This window comes from Giraffa tippelskirchi, chromosome 2 (genome assembly GCF_054371585.1).
Source record: "Giraffa tippelskirchi isolate mGirTip1 chromosome 2, T2T-mGirTip1v1.2.pri, whole genome shotgun sequence".
NCBI classification, from domain to species: domain Eukaryota; kingdom Metazoa; phylum Chordata; class Mammalia; order Artiodactyla; family Giraffidae; genus Giraffa; species Giraffa tippelskirchi.
The window spans coordinates 144,442,033-144,461,005 of NC_137276.1; the positions used below are offsets into that span (position 1 = coordinate 144,442,033).

At 37.7% G+C, this 18,973-nt stretch overlaps 1 protein-coding gene across 3 annotated transcripts in view; it reads left to right on the plus strand.

Annotated features, from left to right (window-relative positions):
- The window catches only part of NAALADL2 (N-acetylated alpha-linked acidic dipeptidase like 2), a 1,599,429-nt gene that overhangs the window by 1,294,112 nt on the left and 286,344 nt on the right, over positions 1-18,973 (plus strand). For all 3 annotated transcript variants that reach the window (XM_081570965.1, XM_081570964.1, XM_081570966.1), the window contains one exon: positions 1,503-1,649. In XM_081570965.1, the coding sequence (XP_081427091.1) occupies positions 1,503-1,649 (147 nt within the window). The remainder of the gene's footprint in view (positions 1-1,502; positions 1,650-18,973) is intronic.

Genomic DNA, 18,973 nt, shown 5'->3' on the forward strand with positions numbered 1-18,973 from the left:
AGTCATTAAAGTTTATAATAAATCTATTCCCAGGTGAAAATGAAAGTTAATCAGTGGTATCCAATTCTTTGCCATCCCGTGGACAGTAGCCTGCCAAGCTCTTCTGTCCATGGAATTCTCTAGGCAAGAATATTGGAGTGGGTAGCTGTTTCCTTCTCTAGAGGATCTTCCCAATCCAGGGATCAAACCCTGGTATCCCAAATTGCTGGCAGATTCTTTACTGTCTGAGCCACCAGGGAAGCCCAAGAGTACTGAAGTGGTTACTCTATCCCTTCTCCAGGGTATCTTCCTGACCCAGGAATGGAACCGAGGTCTCCTGCATTGCAGGTGATTCTTTACCAGCTGAGCTTCCAGGGAAGCCCGGTTGATGCTAGTGTACAGAATTCAGCTACCAATGCAGGAGACATAAGAGCTGTGGGTTCAATCCCCGGGTCAAGATCCCTTGGAGGAGGGCATGGCAACCCACTTCAGTATTCTTGCCTGGAGAATCCCTTGGACAGAGGAGCCTGGCAGGATAGGCCATGGGGTCTTAAAGAGTTGGACATGACTGAAATGACTTAGGAGCAACAGCATAATAAAAATGCTTTTGCAGCAACAACAACAGGCAAAGCTTGATCTAAGCCAGTGCTAAAGTCACTCTCCAGTGAGCATGAGCCTCATAGAAGAATGTTGGTACAAAGATTTCTGGACTTCATTCTCAAAGGTCCCCATTTGGGAGGGTATTGGTGTAGTCTAAGCATTTGTAGTTCATATTTCAAATAAGTTCCTGGGTGTTATTGATACTGCTCATCCTGGCCCATGTTTCGAATAGCATTGGTTTAGAAGTGACCTGGAGAAGGCAATGGCACCCTACTCCAGTACTCTTGCCTGGAAAATCCCATGACTGGAGGAGCCTGGTAGGCTGCAGTCCATGGGGTCGCTAGGAGGCAGACACAACTGAGCGACTTCACTTTCACTTTTCACTTTCATGCATTGGAGAAGGAAATGGCAACCCACTCCAGTGCTTGCCTGGAGAATCCCAGGGATGGGGGAGCCTGGTGGGCTGCTGTCTATGGGGTTGCACAGAGTCAGACACGACTGAAGCAACTTAGCAGCAGTAGCAGGAATGACCTAAGAAGTATAGGACTCCTTGGACTGCAAGGAGATCCAACCAGTCCATCCTAAAGATCAGTCCTGGGTGCTCATTGGAAGGACTGATGTTGAAGCTGAAACTCCAATACTTTGGCCACCTGATGCAAAGAGCTGACTCATTGGAAAACACCCTGATGCTGGGAAAGATTGAGGGCAGGAGAAGAAGGGGACGACAGAGGATGAGATGGTTGGATGGCATCACCGACTCAATGGACTTGGGTTTGGGTGGACTCCGGGAGTTGGTGATGGACAGGGAGTCCTGGAGTGCTGCGGTTCATGGGGTCGCAAAGAGTTGGACACAACTGAGCGACTGAACTGAACTGAACTGAAGAAGTATAGTGTGTGCTAACAATTTAAATTATGTTTTTCAGAAAAATAAGTTCTATTGTCCCAGAAGAGGTCAGTGCCCAGAAACCAATATCAGTTCTGAGCAGATGCAGGATGATGCTGATTACTTCATCAACCATCTTGGAGTTCCCACCGTGAGGTTTACTTATGAGGACATCAAAACATTAGAGGTGAGTACTTACAGAAATGCAAAACACACACATCATATATAGCAGACATGCAGGATTTTATTTTATCTTGGCTATCCATCTTGCTTACCAAGTAGGTTACTCTAAAAAGTGGCTTCATTTAGAAAATTATTCTTGTTGTTCAGAGGCTTTGTAAGAATATTCGAAAACATCAGCTCTTTTCAATAGTGCTGAATTCAATTTAAAAAGATTTATACTGTCACTCACATTTTCGCAGCTTGCTTCTCAACAAGAAATGTGCAGTTGTTGGATTAACATCAAAACATAATTGTAATCTTCAGTATTCACAGAAACAGATGACATGTGCAATAGATTCTCCTCTCCTTGCCCAAGGGAAAGTGCATTTCACCTGCTGTATGTTAATGTGAGTCTTGTGGAGTAGCTTTCCAAAGTTTGTCAATAGTTTCCTTGCCTAAAAAGATGCTACGTTTTTCTTATGAGGACATGAAGTTTTCTCCCAAAGGATATCACAGAGGCCTGATTCACCTTAACTGTGTTCATTCTTCTGTTGGACCTTAAGCCTTTTTATCTTTCTCAGAGTTATGTCACAGGAAACTGTTGCTTTGAAGATCCAAACCTACTGAAAGATTTTTCCTTCTTTTACAAGATTATCCCTTCTTTGCTGGGAGGTATTTTGAAAGCCTCTGGAGTGACCTTCTTGAAGTAATTATTTCATCAACAAAACAGTGGCTGGAAAATGAAGCCTTGTTTGTTTTTCAGTTGCAGATGTTCCTAAAAAGTTGTATCTAAATTGTATTTTTATAGGCTCAGTATCAGATATGCAATCTCTTAACATCTGATAGTTTTTCACTAAAGTGATCTTTGTGTTTTTCTGCAGACCTCTACCCTCCACCTTCATTTCCTCAGTGTGTGTCTCTGTGTGTATTAGTCACTCATTTGTGTCTGACTCTTTGCAACTCCACGGACTGTAGCCTATCAGGCTCCTCTGTCCATGGGATTCCCCAGGCAAGAATACTGGAGTGAACAGCTGTTCCCTTCTCCAGGGGACTTTTCCAACCCAGGGATAGAACCCTGGTCTCCTGCATTTCAAGTGGATTCTTTACCATCTGAGCCACCAGTAGACACTGAACAAATGATCACTAACAACTTATATTCTTAGAGGGAGAGATTCTGGGTGATTCCTATTGTATATAAATTCTTGGGTAGTGGAAAAGCAATCACTGTGATTTATGCTGTTTAAAATTAAATTTTCATATGCTATTGCTATTTGAAAATGGGGTACATGTATAGAGGTATCTTCTCTCATACCAAGCCCACTATATATACTTTAATGAAATTGATGTATTAGGAAAATAACTCATTTTTAATTTTCCTCGTTGACACATTTTAACATCTTTTTATCACTCTCCATCCCATCCCATCCCATCCAGCTCCTGCCATGTTAACACATTGAAAGAAAACTTTTACTCAATGTATGTTTAATTCATGCTGGTTGAGTTTAAGCCAAGAATTTAGAGAGGCAATATAGTATAGCCTTAGTAATGAGGCTGTACTTGTCTTTGGGGGCTTCCCTGATAGCCCAGTTGGTAAAGAATCCGCCTGCAATGCAGAAGACTGTGGCTCAATCCCTGGGTTGAGAATATCCTCTGGAGAAGAGAAAGGCTACCCACTCCAGTATTCTGGCCTGGAGAATTCCATGGACTGTATAGTGCTTGGGGCCACAAAGAAACAGATACAACTGAGTGACTTTCGCTTTGACTTTGGATTCAAGTTCTAGACATGATTTTACTTCTTTAAGAACTATTTTTTATAGATGAGGGAACCTTGGTATATATACAGAATCTATAGCACCATTGTTGCTGTTTAGTCGCAAAGTTGTGTCCAACTCTCTTGAAACCCCAGGAACTGTAGCCCACCAGGCTCCTCTGTCCATGGGCTTCTCCAGGCAGGAGTACTGGAATGGGTTGCCATTTCCTTCTCCAAGGGATCTTTTTGACTCAAACATGGAACTCGCATCTCCTGCTTGACAGGCAGATTCTTTACTGCTGAGCCACCAGGGAAGCTTCTATAGAGCCATGGTAAAGATTAAATGCTTACCATGCATGTAAGGGACTTGGCTAACATTAAGTATATAGTAAGGCTTCATCACCCATAGCTACCATCAGAATTATTATTATCTGACTTACGCATTAGTGGGGGAGTTTCAAAACTTTTTTGATAAGACATTAGTGGGAGGGAGGAGTTTGCTAATCATTAAGAAAAGCATACTTCTCAGGCTGACTAGGTGGGTTATGATGAGTTGGAAAACCTGAGGGGGTAATGGGAGGAAATTTGGAAACAGGTCCCGGTGAAGTTCTCTGAGGTTGGGTGTTAGTCTCTCAGTCGTGTCTGACTCTTTGCAACCCCATGGACTGTAGCCCATCAGGCTCCTCTGTCCATGGAGTTCTCCAGGCAAGATATTGGAGTGGGTAGCTGTTCCCTTCTCCAGGGGATCTTCCCACCCCAGAGATCGAACTTGAGTCTCCCGCATTACAGGCAGATTCTTCACCATTCGAGCCACCAGGGGAGCCCAAGTTCTCTGAAGGTACCATTATAATGTGAAACTCCCCAGGATAACTCACGGGCTACATGGGGTGGCAAGTGAGTCCGACAGAACTTAGTGACTAAAGAACAAAAACCTCAGGCTAACATTTATCCCCTAGAACTGGCTTAGTTTGAATGAGCTAATCAGTTTTTCAGATTATACACAGGATGTCTAACTCCCATCATCAAAATATTTTCTACTGTATTTGTCTCCAAAAAAGGTAATTAAAAGAGAATCTTCTGGGGGCCAGGCACAGCTGCCACTCCCACCCTAGGCCCTGGCCCTGGCCCTGGCCCAGCTTGTTTCTGGGCCAAAAAAAAAAAAAAAGAGAATCTTCTGTGTTTGACAACTAATGACCTTGTTTATATTGCTTTAGTGTGGAAAAAAAATTAATGGATTTGTCCCTTACAAAATGTGAAAGCTTGAGATGAGACAATTTTGTATGGTGAACTGTCCACAGAACAGATAATAGCCTTTGCTTTCTGTGTTAACCTATAATAAATATTTGTATGCAGTTATTAAGAGGAATTATAAACATTGAAAGGCTTTATCCATGCTTTAAAGAATATTTATCCTATGTCAATTAATAAAAGCAGATAAGGAAATTAGAGCTTTTCCCATGCAATTAAGGTAAAACATATATTATGTTTATGTATTGATTAATATACTATATGTGTAATATATGTAATATCTACTGCTTATTGAATACTTGCTTTGCTAAATAGTTTTATATTAGGAAATATTTTAAATTACGTTGCAGAAGGAAATGGCAATCCACTATACTATTTTTGCTTGGAAAATTCCATGGACAAAGGAGCTTGGCAGGCTACTGTCCATGAGATTGCAAAGAGTTGGATGCAACTTAGTAACTGAGGTATATTACTTCATCTCATTTATTATTTACAATATCCCTATGAGTCATCTTTTATTACTGGCTTTTTTTGGGGGGTGGAGCTGAGGATGAAATGGAGCTTAAAATCAAGTAGCTTCTCCAAAATCATAAAGCTAATAAATGGCCAAGATCGAAGTTTATCTTAGATCTCTTTGACAGTAATCTTCAACTATTACAATAATCCTCAACTATTACATTAAAGTTTGCAAATTTGTAGCCCAAGGGATACATCCAGTCCACAGATATGTTTTGTTTGTTCTGAGCTTTATTGAAAACTTGAATTTCTGGAAGCAACGGATTACTTTTTCCATGGAAACAATTGGCTAAATTGTGCATTACAATTACAATATTGAGAATATTTCTTCAACACCTCTTTGTAGCAAAACTTAGGAAATGAATGATCCATCATCCTAAAGGGCCACATGTTTCACCAGACTCCTATCACCTCTATTACCTGCCTGGAGGCTGTAGAAACTGAGTTCATTATCTTTGCGCTCAGTATCTTTGCATTTTGAATAAAAGAAGTTAAAGCTACATTTCCTTTCACTTTAAAAATTTTATATGCATTCTAAGTAAGCTAACAGTGTACTTATGTTTTTAAAGAAATTATTTTTTTATAGTTTATTTAGATGATTATAATGCAAGTCTCAGAATTTCTGACAGGATTTTTAATCCAGCAAGATTGACTATGAATCTATTATATTCAATTTCCACAAGTAAGTAGTGATAATAAGAGAAAAACTACCTGTAGGAAAGTAGACTAGTGCTGTAGACACCACTTTTGGGGAAGATATTGAACATTATTAGTTCTAACATTTTTTTTTTTATAAAATGTGACATTTTATAATAAATACTCCCAATATTTCATACTATCCACATTCCCACGAGTAAGTTTTTCCTGTAGTTTCTCTGGATGTTCATATATTGCATAGATTGCTTGAAATACCTCTCATCTTTCAGCTTTTCTTGGCATCTATACTCTAATTTTACAATAGTTAAATTTCACAAATGAGAAGCAATCTGTGGCTTTGCCAAATGTTAGAATTATTCCACCTCATAAGATATCGCCTTGTTAATTGAAACGTCTCTAGTTGTAAACTTCATTTAAATAAGGTTTTCACTTTGTAAACATTGTTGCACCTGTTAGAAGAAGCATTTTGCACAGATTAAATACAATGCAGAGATTACTGAAAAGAAAATGAAAAGACAGATGCTTTCTGATTAAGAGTGCAATATTTATGACAAGCTGATGGTCCAATTCACATTTCTTCTGTCACTTAACAGCTGTTTCATATAATTTTTGTTCCAGTTCAGTATATTTACTCTCTATAGGGCATGTCAGAGGGTCTGACTTTCTTAGTATATCAATAGATCAATCCAGCCCTAACAAGTTTTATACCACAGTTTGAAGCCCTGGTTCCTCACTCTGTTTGACCTTACATTTTTTGCTCTTCTGCTTGAAAAATTCTATTTTAAACCCAATTTACCTCTATAATGGAGCATTTAACATTTAAATTATAATGAGATAAAGGGGTATTACAGCTTTTATATAGCAGAGATTTTTGCACAATTGTTTCAATATCTCTTGGTAACCCAGCAAATGAAAATCAAGTAGCATAGATATTTGGAAACTCCTATTAATTCCTTTTAAGTTAGATGACTTTGATATCAATCCTGAATCTTAAACTGATATACAGAACCATGAATGTGTGTGTGTGTGAGAAAGAGAGACTTTAAGGTAATTGTACGGGATAAAAATAATTATTTGTGCAGATGCAATACAGATGCAATGCATACATACATATTTTGGAGCAAAATAGCTCATAGTTTACATGTTGATTATGTTTTATTCTACTGTACTAAGTTGAAAAAAAACTTACATTACTTAAATTAGAGATTGTTTTGTCATATTCATTTTTTGTTGGGAACTTAGTAACTGTCATTGTTATGTTAATAGATAATTGCAATTCAAAAGTCAATTAAAATCTTTTGACTTTAGAAAACGAATAGTTATGCATAACTATGCAAAAACTGGACTGTTTTTCTGTAGTGTCTGATAGAATCTGTTTCATACTGTAGCTACACAACAAATTAATGTCACTTAGAAATGAGATTTTACCTTTTCTGTTTCAAAATGGACCAATTCCAACAGGATAGAAAGGGGTTTTTCAGTGTTCTTTCAAGCTCATTTGTTTTCTTTGTAAGTTATTTTAGGAAAAGAAGACTGTCAGATAAAAATATATAGTATGATTATTTTCAGATCTTAGAGTAAAGGTTTTAAATATTTTGTTCTAAAGACCTATTTGCATTTATTAGTACTGAACACTCCAAAGAAAAGAGCTTTTTGTTTATGTGAGTTGTTGTTGAGTCATCAAGTCATGTCTGACTCTTTGCAACCCCATGGACTGCAGCACACCAGGCTTCCCTGACCTTCACTATTTCCAGGAATTTGCTCAAACTCATGTCCTTTGAGTTGGTAATTGCATTCAAACATCTCATCTTCTGTTATCCCTTCTCCTCCTGACCTCAATCTTTCCCAGCATTAGGGTCTTTTCCAATGAATTGGCTCTTTCCATCAGGTGACCAAAGTATTGGAGCTTCAGCTTCAGCATCAATGCTACCAATGAATATTCAGGGTTGATTTCCTTAAGGATTGACTGTTTTTATCTCCTTATTGTCCAAGGAGCTCTCAAAAATATTCTCCAGCACCACAAATCGAAAGCATCAATTCTTCAGCACTATTTATGGTCCAACAATCACATCCGTACGTGACTGCTTGGTCAGCAAAGTGATGTCTCTGCTTTTTAATATGCTGTCTAGGTTTGTCAGAGGTTTTCTTCCAAGAAGCAAATGTCTTTTAATTTCATGGCTGCAGTCACTGTCTGCAGTGATTTTGGAGCCCAAGAAAATAAAAGCTGTCATTACTTCCACTTTTTTTCCCTTCTGTTTGCCATGAAGTAATTTGAAGGACTGATGTTGAAGCTGAAACTCCAATACTTTGGCCACCTGATGCGAAGAGCTGACTCATTTGAAAAGACCCTGATGCTGGGAATGATGGAAGGCAGGAGGAGAAGGGGACAACAGAGAATGAGATGGATGGATGGCCTCACTGACTCAATGGACATGAGTTTGGGTAAACTCCAGCAGCTGGTGATGGACAGGGAGGCCTGGCATCTGTGGTTCATGGGGTCGCAAATAGTTGGACACGACTGCGAGACTGAACTGAATTGAATGTGACCAGATGCCATGATCTTAGATATTTTATTGTTGAGTTTTAAGTCAGCTTTTCTACTCTTTTTTCACAATCATCAAGAGGTTCTTAGCTCTTCTTCACTTTCTCTTATTAGGATGGTATCATCTGCATATGTGAGGTTGTTGATATTTCTCCCAGCAACTTTTATTCCAGCTTGTGCTTCATCCAGCCTGGCATTTCACGTGATGCACTCTGCATGAGTTAAATGAGCAGGATGACAATATACTCCTTTCCCAATTTGGAACCAGGCTGTTGTTCCATGTCAGGTTCTAACTCTTGCTTCTTGACCTGCATACAGGTTTCTCAGGAGACAGATAAGGTGGTTTGGTATTCCCATATTTTGAAGAATTTTCCAGTTTGTTGTGATTCACACAGTCAAAGGCTTTAACATAATCTGGGAAGCAGAAGCAGATGTTATCTGAATTCCCTTGTTTTTTCTGTGACCCAATGGATGTTGGCAATTTGATCTCTGGTTCCTTTGCCTTTTCTAAATCCAGCTTGTACATCTGGAATTTCTCAGTTAACATATTGCTGAAGCCAGGTTTGAAGGATTTTGAGCTTTACATTACTAGCATGTGAAATTAGTGCAATTGTGCAGTAGTTTGAACATTCTTTGGCATTGCCCTTCTTTGGGATCATAATGAAAACTGACCTTTTCCAGTCCTGTGGCCACTACTGCATTTTCCAAATTTGCTGAGATATTGAGTGCAATAATACGTGCAGATATTAATATTTACCATGTTAGAAGTGAAAACGGAAGAAAAATATATAGTATTTATTAATTCTTTAAAAATATCAATATGTTTAAGTGAATATAAATAACTTATTTTTATAAAAGGTAATTATATTTCCCAAAAGAAGAAAACACAAATGAGAAGAGTGCACTATTTTATATTTTGTCAGTCTTTTTAATGTGACTATAACAGATAGCTCAAGTCTCATATCTGTTTCTGCATTCTGTTGTAACATGTTTTGCTAGAAATACGTGAATAATAAATGGTCATAGGCTTCAGCAATACGTGAACTGTGAAATGCCAGATGTTCAAGCTGGTTTTAGAAAAGGTAGAGGAACCAGAGATCAAATTGCCAACATCCGTTGGATCACTGAAAAAGCAAGACGGTTCTAGAAAAGCATCTATTTCTCCTTACTGACTATGCCAAAGCCTTTGACTGTGTGGATCACAATAAACTGTGGAAAATTCTTCAAGAGATGGGAATACCAGACCACCTGAACTGTCTCTTGAGAAACCTGTATGCAGGTCAGGAAGCAACAGTTAGAACTGGACATGGAACAACAGGCTGGTTCCAAATAGGAAAAGGAGTACGTCAAGGCTGTATATTGTCACCCTGCTTATTTAACTTATATGCAGAGTACATCATGAGAAACGCTGGGCTGGAAGAAGCACAAGCTGGAATCAAGATTGCCGGGAGAAATAACAATAATGTCAGATATGCAGATGACACCACCCTTGTGGCAGAAAGTGAAAAGGAACTACAAAGCCTCTTGATGAATGTGAAAGAGCAGAGTGAAAAAGTTGGCTTAAAGCTCAACATTCAGAAAACTAAGATCATGGCATCTGGTCCCATCACTTAATGGGAAATGGATGGGGAAACAGTGGAAACAGTGTCAGACTTTATTTTTGGGGGCTCCAAAATCACTGCAGATGGTGGTTGCAGCCATGAAATTAAAAGACACTTACTCCTTGGAAGGAAAGTTATGACCCACCTAGATAGCATATTTAAAAGCAGAGACATTACTTTGCCAACAAAGGTCTGTCTAGTCAAGGCTGTGGTTTTTCCAGTAGTCATGTATGGATGTGAGAGTTGGACTGTGAAGAAAGCTGAGTGCTGAAGAATTGATGCTTTTGAACTGTGGTGTTGGAGAAGACTCTTGATTGAGAGTCCCTTGGACTGCAAGGAGATCCAACCAGTCCATCCTAAAGGAGATCAGTCCTGGGTGTTCATTGGAAGGACTGATGTTGAAGCTCAAACTCCACTACTTTGGCCACCTCATGTGAAGAGTTGACTCATTGGAAAAGACCCTGATGCTAGGAAGGATTGGGGGCAGGAGGAGAAGGGGAAGACAGAGGATGAGATGGCTGGATGACATCACCGATTCAATGGACATGAGTTGGGGTAAACTCCGGGAGTTGGTGATGGACAGGGAGGCCTGGTGTGCTGCGATTCATGGGGTTGCAAAGAGTCGGACACGACTGAGCAACTGAACTGAACTGAACTGAATGACACACATTTTTTCTTTTATACTGAAATGGCAGGTATTAGTTTCCTGAAGGTTAGTTCCAGTGTGGAATCTGAAGCTCTATTAATGAACTTTGTATACCCTATACACTTGTGAATGTAGCATGAAAATGAAAGTGAAAAAGGCATATAATGTTACTATCATTATGAAAATAGATTAGTCTCAGTGTCACTTTCAGGTCTCTGAACCACATTTGGAGGGATACTGATTTGACGGAATGGCCTTGATTTAGCTATTCTACATTTGGCCCTCTGTATCCACATGCAGAACCTGTGGATATGGAGAGTCAATCTCTTCTGTGTCATTTTATATAAGGGGCTTGAACATCTGTGCATTTAGGGATCCATGGGTGAGTATGTCAGCAGATACTGAGGGATAAGTGTACTTTAGTTTTTATAATATTGACTAGCTGTTCATCTTTGCCCTGTTCAAGAATTTGAACTATGATTCTATATTAACCTGTGTTTATCTTTTCTGGTCATCTTTGAATATTGCCATCCCATCCACCTGATAAACAGCATGAAGTAGGGAATGTAACACTCTCATAAACTGTGACTCTACAAAGAATTTTGCTTCTTGGAAGCCTTCTTTTAGAAGGGAAGGTTAAACCCCAATCAACAAATCAACAGTTATAGAGCAGACTTGAAAAGCTTTGATTGTACAGTATATGAAATGCCTGTCACAGAGGGAGTGCTATTAAAGTTGCTGTATGCTTCCAAGAGCCTGAGGAGTAAACACAAGAAATTGAAATATGAGACAGATATTGAAAAAACAAAGAATGGATAAACTGTTAAGACTCAAATGGATAATTCAAAAGATCATATTTCAAATTGCCTAATATTCTGAAATGACTGCGAGGAGGACAGATTTCTCCTAGCGATTGTCCTTGCTTGGATTTCTAAATTAGGACATTTATTCTGAATGCCTACAATCACTGGATCAAAATACATCACATATGCACTATATTTCAACTCTAATGCTGTTTTCAGAAATGGTCTTGTGATCATGCCTGTTATGAGGCATTTTTTTTTATAATGAAGTTTTTGATAATTTCAATGATACTACTTACAATAGGCTTAATGGTAAACTAAATTGTAAATTTGGCAGCATGTGAGTTAAGAATATACAGCAACTCTAGTGGTGATTTATTCAGATATTGGCCCATTCTAACATGTTCATTAATTTAGCCAGAAGTTATTAAGTATTTGCAGTAATCCAGCACTATGTTAGACATGCAAAGATGAATTTTAAAAATATCCTCCTTTCCTCACAGCAGCCATGGTTTAGATTGGGACTCAGACATATATGACAATCTATTCCTGTATTTGTGCCAGGAAAATCCCATGAAAAGAGGAGTTTGGTGGGCTACAGTCTATGGGGTCGCAAGAGTTGGACATGACTGAACAACTGAGCACACATGTACACAGACATATAAACTATCAAGTAAAGTCAGTATATAGAATTTGTCTTAACTGACTTCCAGTTAACCAATCTGTGGGATTAACTGACAGTTTGCATTCCCTTAAAACATAATGATTAATGCTCAAGGATGCTTGAAGCTCATTGTAGGGAGGTCCTTCCTGAATTTTTGCACACCCTGTTCTCTTTTTCAATGGTATGCTTGCCTGGAGTCAGCTCTATTCTTAGACCTATATATGCCCTTTGCATTTGTTTTTAATAACTAGGTACTTTGTTACATAAAATTATGAATTATGAGTATAAAAATTATTTCTTAGAAACTTGTAGTTATGTCATTCTAAAAAGTACATTGCTAATAATGAATTGGTGTGGAATGGTCCAGGAAACTCTCAAAATTGGGGGAAACTGTAGTCATCTAAATGCATTCCATGCTCAGCATACTTCAAAAATGTCTTTAATAATTCCACTTTAAATCAAAGGCAACATGAAAGGTACATAATATATGACACAAGAAAGAAATAATAGAACTTTGTTCAACAGGTCAGTATTCAGAGAAAAGACCTTGGCTTTACATCAAAATATTGGCCAACAAACATACATGTGCAGGTTTTAAATTATCATATAATATTTTACATGCACAGTTTTTTTGATCTGTTTTACTGACTACATATTTGAACAATCTTCTGGATAATTAACCTGCTGATTTAGTGGGACAAATCATAATGACTAAGACGGCCCCTAATGTAGAGAGAAGTGATAGAGGCAGGGTGGTATCAAGCAGTTATGTTTAACAAATACTGATGTAACATTTGTGGTAGACATTGTTTTGCTCTAAATCCTTTAAACATATTTATTTAATTTAATCTATGTCCTTATAACTAGCACTTCACTGAAGTATTACTACTTTCATTAAGGATAAAACCGAAGTACAAAGTGGTCAAGTAACTTGGCCAACATCACACATATATCAAGCAATGGAATTAGGATTCAAACCTGACACTCTAGCAACAGATTTCTGGACTCTTTTTCCCTACTCTTAGGCTCTTTCACAAGATTTGTTTTGGTTGTTGTTAGATAAAATGAGTTAGTTCTAAAATGCTTTCCATCTGTCACAACCGATTTGATCTCTGAGTCGGAAAGAACCCCTGGAGTAGGAAAGGGCAACCTACTGCAGTATTCTTGCCTAGAAAATCCCATGGGCTATGCTCCATGTGGTCAGGATGAGTCTGACACAACTAAGTGACTGAGCACACTAGCACACATGCTACCTACTACTACTACTCCCACTACATTCAGAGTAGAGAGCGATGCTATGAAACGTCATTCTTATTTTTCATAGTTTCCTTTGCAAAGATTCTAAGCATTTCAGATTTGAAAACTCTTAAAGTTAGGCAACTGCAAGTGGGTAATATTTCTTAACGAGATTTAAAAAGACCCATAATTTGACTGTCATGACAAAACTAATATTAGTGTTCACTTAAAATAGTTTATATATTCTTTTTACAAAAGAGTATAAAATTAGATTCTATGCTATCCAATGGAGAAGGCAATGACACCCCAGTCCAGTACTCTTTTGCCTCGAAAATCCCATGGATGGAGGAGCCTGGCAGGCCTCAGTCCATGGGGTCTCTGAGTCGGACATGACTGAGCGACTTCACTTTCATGCACTGGAGAAGGAAATGGCAACCCACTCCAGTGTTCTTGCCTGGAGAATCCCAGGGACAGGGGAGCCCGGTGGGCTGCCGTCTATGGGGTCACACAGAGTCGGACACGACTGAAGTGACTTAGCAGCAGCAGCAGCAGCAAGCTATCCAAAGTTTACAATTCAAACAAATATAAGTGAATGGATTAAAAAGCAGTAGAGGAAAAATCTGGTAAAATCAAACTACTCTAAACATGACCATTGTTTCCTAAATTTTAAAAACAAAAACTGAATATAGGTTTGCTTGTCTGTTATTTCTTTGTCAAATGATATTTTAATTGTCCACTTAATGTGAAGGCCAATAGCTTTAAATATGTTGTCCTATATTCTGTTTCCTAATTGTATTTCCAAGGTAATTTTGGAAGATGAGGTGATGGACAAGTTTGTCTCTTCTAATTTCAATGATAGCGCCACATTTCTTTAAGGAGAATGTTTTGACATCTAAAACCATTTGGGGAACTAATTAGGTGACTTTTTAAAATGAGTAATTAAAATATTAAGAACAGCATTGGTACCCATATGCTGTAACTATAAATTTCAGAATGAAATATCTAGAGCTCACATAGCTGTGGATGGTGACTAGGGTCATGAATCAATTTCCTTCTCCATTCTTTCTACACCTTCTTCATACTATTCAGTGGCTAAAGTGTCTGTTTGAGTTTTTACATAAGGTGTTACAGAAATGAATGAAAATTTTGGCAAACCTCATATTTATTTGCATCAGGAATTGTAGATCTTTTCTGTTTCATAGCTTATAATGTCTCACACAGAAGGTTATTTTTTTTTTAAATAAGCACATGTTTCTATAGAAACTACAAGTAAAGATACAGCAGTGGCCTTCAAGTCTCATAAATGTTAAAAAAATAAAAACATGAAACAAAGCCAAGGCCACTTAGCTTATAAAGTTTGTTACTGCTTCCTTATGAAAGTTCTGGCTTTTATGTTAGTCTCAAGAGAGCTTTCAGTTGTCTTCTCTTTTCATGAAGCTTCTGTCCCTGTGACTGTAATTGAATGGAGAAAATTCTGAAAGAGAACAAAGTATTAATCAGTATTCTCATTGTGACGGCCTCTTGTCAATAGTTTTAGCACTGAAATTATTCTGACCCAGTTTTCTCATATCAGTGAAGAACATTTTAAGTCTAAATAATGTAGTGTTTCTGTGGTACTGGTAAGTGGGCAAAAGTAGGGAAAACATAAACTGTAGCTTTATGCACAAGGTCATTTTCAGTTTTTCTTTAAATTAGTATCTTGTCATTTATTTTTATTTATTGGTAATTCTTAATAGAAAATTTATACATGCTCCATGTTTAAAGATAATTTCTAACTTATTACTCATACATATCTATACACACACACACACACACACATATGTATATAAGTGTATATATGAAAGTTGAATAAAAGAAATTTGTGTTAATATTGCTGAGACCTAGTCTTTGAAACAATAAAGTCAGATTGGGATGTGGATTATTGCAGAATAGTGAGGTTCAGTTCAGGGCACGTCTTCCTGTACTGGCCGCACAGCACAGGTTAGGAATGGTTGCTCCATTGACAGTCATTGGTTTGCAGACTCCCACAAATTCAGGGGTGATTTTGGACAATCCAAGTGGTCACAGTGAGATCAGAGGCCTCTTTGGTGAAAGGATAGTCCCTAAAAGTGGTGGTTCTAGAGATGCGCCTGGCCCTGGCTTTCTCTGATGGACTGATGGAAAAGAAGTACTTGTAGATTCACTTACATTTAGAGCAAGAGTGGTCATTAAATCCAGGTAGTGTAATCCATTCTTCTGCAGTACAAGGAGAGAGGAGCTTAGAGGGGTATGGTACTTGACTGAGGAGTTGAAAAAGTACAGACTTAGTTCTTCCTATTCCCAGCAGGTCACTTCTATATATAGCTCCTCCTTCTCTTCTAATCTCCCTTTCTGTATGTTTTCTTCTTTCTTTCATCTATTTTCTTAACTTTTCTCTCCTTTTTAGTCTGTCTTCTTTCACCTTTTCCTGCACATATGGTCTTTCTCTTCATGTCCTTTCATTTTTCTTTCATCCCTTACCATTTATATAAAATTTTTACTGTTACTACGTTTGCCCCTTCCCCATTTTCTTTATTTTCAGTATTTTAGTCAAATCTGAAATTTAGTGTATTTCAACTGACTAATGCCTGTAACTTGCTTACAGATGAGGTCATGGCCTGGTTTTCCCCTAACACAAAGAAGCAATTGTATAAATAGATACCATTATGTTATAGGGTTGAACACTAAATAGTTAAATGTTGTAACTCAAACTGAAAAAATACTCTTAAATAAAAATGCTCTTTCCTCATGATTTGACAGATACATGTCTAAAATTATCAGGAAGTTTTGAATATAGTGTTTTCAGACTCCTGAGAATCCTATGCCAAAATGTGATGACCGAGGAAGAAGTAGTTCCTCAGCCTCTGATCTCTGATCCTTGGCATACTCTTCTTTCTCTGCCCACCCTGACTTTGTCCACCACGAAGTGCCTCATGTATATGTGTGTGAACACTGCAGTCTGCACTTTTGAGCACAGTCCACAACAGCCATAAACAACTGATCCTCACTTACTCCCTGGGTCTATGATTACACAGTGGAAGCACAGTCTTCCCTGGAGGTGATGGACCTTAAGAAGAGGGCTGCCGAATCACTGGAAGCAAATCTGGGGTCATCTGAGCAGGGAATTGGGAGATTCTAGAGTTCAGGGTAACTATAACTTGATCCAGAAAGGAAGTCATAGACCATGAGTGGACACATCTGTCTGTGTTGATTTAAGACCTAAAGACCTTGTAAAGGAAAATAACTAAAGTCTAGATCCTGAACTTTAGGTATGCCAAACTACAGAAAGCCCTGGTGGAGGATAGATAAGTATTCTTGAGTAAACCTGCTCAAATGCCTTGAGTCTGTACCCTAAAATGAGTTGCTAATAAAACTAAAGACTGAACCAATTATTATAAGGTCATTGGAAGTATCAGCTTGGTGTTGGCCTAACCTAGGTTCTAAAAGGTGTAGCTATTCAGTGGTTGTGAACTTGAGCCTATGAGGTACTCACTACAGCAATATGATTCCACAATATGATTGAAAATACATTCCAAAGTTTCAAGCTTAAAGAGGCATAAAAAGAAGTAAGTTGTCAAAATGAAGAGTCTTCAGTTAAGGAGACAGTGTCTAGGAGGTGTGTTTTAAAGCAAGCATTAACTTAAGAACACTTTTCTAAACAAAGGAATACATGATAGAATGTTGAACAAACTGAGCAAATTTCAAGTGCTAACTCTCTGCCATATATTTCACTTTAAAGATTATGACCATGTCCTACTTACAGAAGCTTGTAAGATTGTGTGTGTTATGAGCCCAAATGGTGTGTGTATGCATACCAAAATATTTTGAGTAATATTTTTTAATTTTTAAAAATTTATTTATTTATTTATTTTTATTGGAGAATAATTGCTTTGCAATATTGTGTTGGCTCCTGCTGTACAATTTTTACATTTTTGAGTTTGTCAAGTTTATACTTATCAACTGGTCCTATATTAATCAACCAAAGAAGAGAGAAACATTAGAATATCTGCACTTTTTTATGTACTAAGGCAATTACTAGAGATAAAAAGAAGTATAGAACTTTTTATTCAAGGAATTTTATCTCTTTAAGATAAAAACAAAGATGTGAGAGAGATTTGCAAAGAAGCAAGACAAAGAAGAAATTGATGATTTGGCATTTTATTATCTGTTTATAGACTAGACCATTTTCTGGTTGCCTAATAAATTTTATTTTGATTTCTGACTGTAAGTTATCTCTTCTAGTAAGTTACACACAGTCACAGAGTATCTACTCGTTATTTTTGACAATTTTAAAAATTATGTTTACTAATTAATACTGTAGGTATTTAGAAATTAAATATCCACTTTTAAATGATGAATGTGTCTGCAAGAAGCCATCATAAGGAAAATTAGAAAATATTTATAACAGAATAAAAATGATAAGAGGATTTTTTATAATTTGTTGCATACAGCTGAAGCTTCTCTCTTTTTTTTTCTTTTAAATTAGTTTATTTTCTATTTTTTAACTTTACAATATTGTATTTGTTTTGCCATACACTGACATGAATCCACCATGGGTGTACATGTTTTCCCCCTCCAGAAACCCCCTTCCACCTCCCTCCCCATCCCATCCCTCTGGGTCATCCCGGTGCACCAGCCCCGGGCACCCTGTATCATGCATTGAACCTGGACTAGCGATTCATTTCACATATAATAGTTTACATGCTTCCATGCCATTCTCCCATATCATCCTGCCCTCGCCCTCTCCCATAGAGTCCATAATACTGTTCTATTTATCTGTGTCTCTTTTGATGTCTCGCATACAGGGTTATCTTTACCGATTGACTAAATACCATATATATGTGTTAGTATACTGTATTGTTTTTCTTTCTTACTTACTTCACTCTGTATATTGGGCTCCAGTTTCATCCACCTCATTAGAACTGATTCAAATGTATTCTTTTTAATGGCCGAGTAATATTCCATTGTGTATATGTACCACAGCTTCCTTATCCATTCATCTGTTGATAGGCATCTAGGCTGCTTCCATGTCCTGGCTCTTATAAACTGTGCTGCGATGAACATTGGGGTACACGCGTCTCTTTCAAGTCTGGTTTCCTCAGTGTGTATGCCCAACAGTGCGATTGCTGGGTCATATGGCAGTTCTATTTCCAGTTTTTTGAGGAATCTCCACACTGTTCTCCATAGTGGCTTCTCAATGCAACTAAATACAATTTGGAATCTTGAATAAGGTATGAAAGCAAATAATGAGCGCTAACATAAAACTTTGTGAAATTTGAAGAAAATCTGTCCTTTAGTTAATGATACTGTGTATGTGTATGCTCAGTTATATCCAACTCTTTGTGACCCTGTGGACTGTAGCTGCCAGTTTCCTCGGTCTATGGAATTTTTCAGGTAAGAATACTGGAGTGGGTGGCCATTTCTGCCATAATGTGTCACATGTTAATTTCCTGTTTGTTTTTTTTTTAAACCACATAGTATTTTTTCATATTCTTAGAATTGGATTAAAATTTCAATCCTCGTTCAAATTTTTAAAAAATCACTAAAATAATAAGCTTTACAGATATTTAACAGTAATACTAGGTACCAGAATGAATGGAACTATATCAGAGTTTTGAGTGAATATAAATTATAAATCTAGCATTCTATTCATACTTAGTCAAACAAG